Source organism: Nansenia antarctica (genome assembly GCF_963989245.1).
Source record: "Nansenia antarctica genome assembly, chromosome: 14".
Classification (NCBI taxonomy): Eukaryota; Metazoa; Chordata; class Actinopteri; order Argentiniformes; family Microstomatidae; genus Nansenia; species Nansenia antarctica.
In genome coordinates, this window is record NC_137684.1 from 29,273,356 (window position 1) to 29,275,855 (window position 2,500).

The 2,500-nt window shown below is 52.2% G+C and overlaps 1 protein-coding gene across 2 annotated transcripts in view; it reads left to right on the plus strand.

Annotated features, from left to right (window-relative positions):
- The window catches only part of ttc17 (tetratricopeptide repeat domain 17), a 26,016-nt gene that overhangs the window by 8,536 nt on the left and 14,980 nt on the right, over positions 1-2,500 (plus strand). For both annotated transcript variants that reach the window (XM_080545314.1, XM_080545315.1), the window contains exons 10-12: positions 328-440; positions 1,812-1,958; positions 2,270-2,385. In XM_080545314.1, coding sequence (XP_080401440.1) covers positions 328-440; positions 1,812-1,958; positions 2,270-2,385 — 376 coding nt within the window. The remainder of the gene's footprint in view (positions 1-327; positions 441-1,811; positions 1,959-2,269; positions 2,386-2,500) is intronic.

The following is a 2,500-nucleotide window of genomic DNA, read 5'->3' on the forward strand; positions in this document are numbered from 1 at the left end:
CAGCTAGACAGACGGACAGCTAGATAGATAGACAGACGAACAGCCAGACAGCTAGACAGACAGACAGACAGACGGACAGCTAGATAGATAGACAGACGAACAGCCAGACAGCTAGACAGACAGACAGCGTGCAAGAGAGAGCGATTGAGATTTAACAGTGTTGGTGTTGGTGTGTGTGTGTGTGTGTGTGTGTGTGTGTGTGTGTGTGTGTGTGTGTGTGTGTGTGTGTGTGTGTGTGTGTGTGTGTGTGCGTGTGCGTGTGTGTGTGCGTGCGTGTGTGTGTGTGTGTGTGTGCGTGTGTGTACGTACGTGTGTACGTGTGTACAGGGAACCATCAGATGTGTCACCTGGGCCAGCAGCAGCGCAGCCTCTTCTGTCCCTACGACCTGCCGGTGCGCTACCACCGGGGGGAGCTGTTTGACCACGTGCACCACGTCCAGGTAACCCTAACCCTAACCCAGGTCAGTCAGGAGAGTGTTTGAACACGTCCAGGTCAGACAGGAGAGTGTTTGACCACATCCAGGTCAGACAGGAGAGTGTTTGACCACATCCAGGTCAGACAGGAGAGTGTTTGAACACATCCAGGTCAGTCAGGAGAGTGTTTGAACACATCCAGGTCAGTCAGGAGAGTGTTTGAACACATCCAGGTCAGACAGGAGAGTGTTTGAACACATCCAGGTCAGACAGGAGAGTGTTTGAACACATCCAGGTCAGACAGGAGAGTGTTTGAACAGCTGTTCAGGGTTCCCGCGCTGGTCTTAAAAAGCCTTAAAGTCTAAAGTCCAACAATCGAATTTATAAGGCCTAAAAAGGTCCCAGATTTCAGTTATTCTGTCTAAATGAGGTGCTAGGTCTTAAAAACGAGATCCTGCAAGGAAATCAGTCCGACCACATCTATTTACGTGGAAATGAATCAAGCTGGAACCAAAAAAATGCCAATTCTCTTCCTTTTTTGTCTGTATGGCAGTGAAATCCCTAATTTCATCACCTCGAGGATGACAAAAAGCTATCATATGGTGTCGCGAATAGGTCTAAAATTCTATTCAAATAGGTCTAAAAAGATCTAAAACTTGACTTGCTGAAAACGCATGTCCACCACGTCCAGGTCAGGTCAGACAGGAGAGTGTTTGAACACATCCAGGTCAGACAGGAGAGTGTTTGAACACATCCAGGTCAGACAGGAGAGTGTTTGAACACATCCAGGTCAGACAGGAGAGTGTTTGAACACATCCAGGTCAGACAGGAGAGTGTTTGAACACATCCAGGTCAGACAGGAGAGTGTTTGAACACATCCAGGTCAGACAGGAGAGTGTTTGACCAGGTCAGTCAGGAGAGTGTTTGAACACATCCAGGTCAGACAGGAGAGTGTTTGAACACATCCAGGTCAGACAGGAGAGTGTTTGAACACATCCAGGTCAGACAGGAGAGTGTTTGAACACATCCAGGTCAGACAGGAGAGTGTTTGAACACGTCCAGGTCAGTCAGGAGAGTGTTTGACCACATCCAGGTCAGGCTGTAGAGCCGCCGTCTAATGATCACAAGGTCGGCAGATTGGCGGTTCAAGCATCGGCTGACCACATGTTCGAAGTGTCCTTGGGCAAGACACTGAACCCCAAAATTGCTCCCAGTGAGCGGGGCCGGCCGGCGCCTTGCATGGCAGCTTGCCGCCATTGGTGTGTGAATGTGTGTGTGAACGGGTGAATGAGAGGCCGTTGTAAAGCGCTTTGGATAAAGGCATAGCTACAGTATATAAGTGCAGTCCATATATAAGTCAGACTATTTACCATCTACGTGTGTGTCTCTCTCTGTAGTTCGGGGAGGAGGTGTCTGTGGCGGGCAGCGTGGCGTTGGTGTCGGACCGCGGCGGCAACGAGACGACCAGCCCTCAGCCCCGCCCCTCTGTGTCTGGAGACCCCGACCCTGCCTCGCTCTGGGGCCACCAGGCCCCGCCCACCCAGGTCTGTCTGTCTGTCTGTCTGTCTGTGTCTGTCTGTCTGTCTGTCTAGCTCTGGGGCCACCAGGCCCCCCCCACCCAGGTCTGTCTGTCTGTCTGCCTGCCTGGCTGTCTGTCTGGCTAGTTGTCTGTCTGTCTGTCTGGCTAGTTGTCTGTCTGTCTGTCTGGCTAGTTGTCTGTCTGTCTGTCTGGCTAGTTGTCTGTCTGTCTGGCTAGTTGTCTGGCTGGCTGTGCGTGCGTGCGTGTGTGTGTGTGAGAGTGATTTAACAGTGTTGTGGTGTGTGTGTGTGTGTGTGTGTGTGTGTGTGTGTGTAGGACGTCCAGAGGATGCTGTGGCCTCGTAGGGAGGACTGCGCCCGCGAGTTCCCCACCATCCCCCCGGCCCACCTACTGCCCACCTTCTACCTGCTACCTGAGACACAGGGCCTAGGGTGAGGCTGTGTGTGTGTGTGTGTGTGTGTGTGTGTGTGTGAGACCTCTACCTGAGACACAGGGCATAGGGTGAGGCTGTGTGTGTTAGGGATGGACGGTTTTTCGGTTAAACCG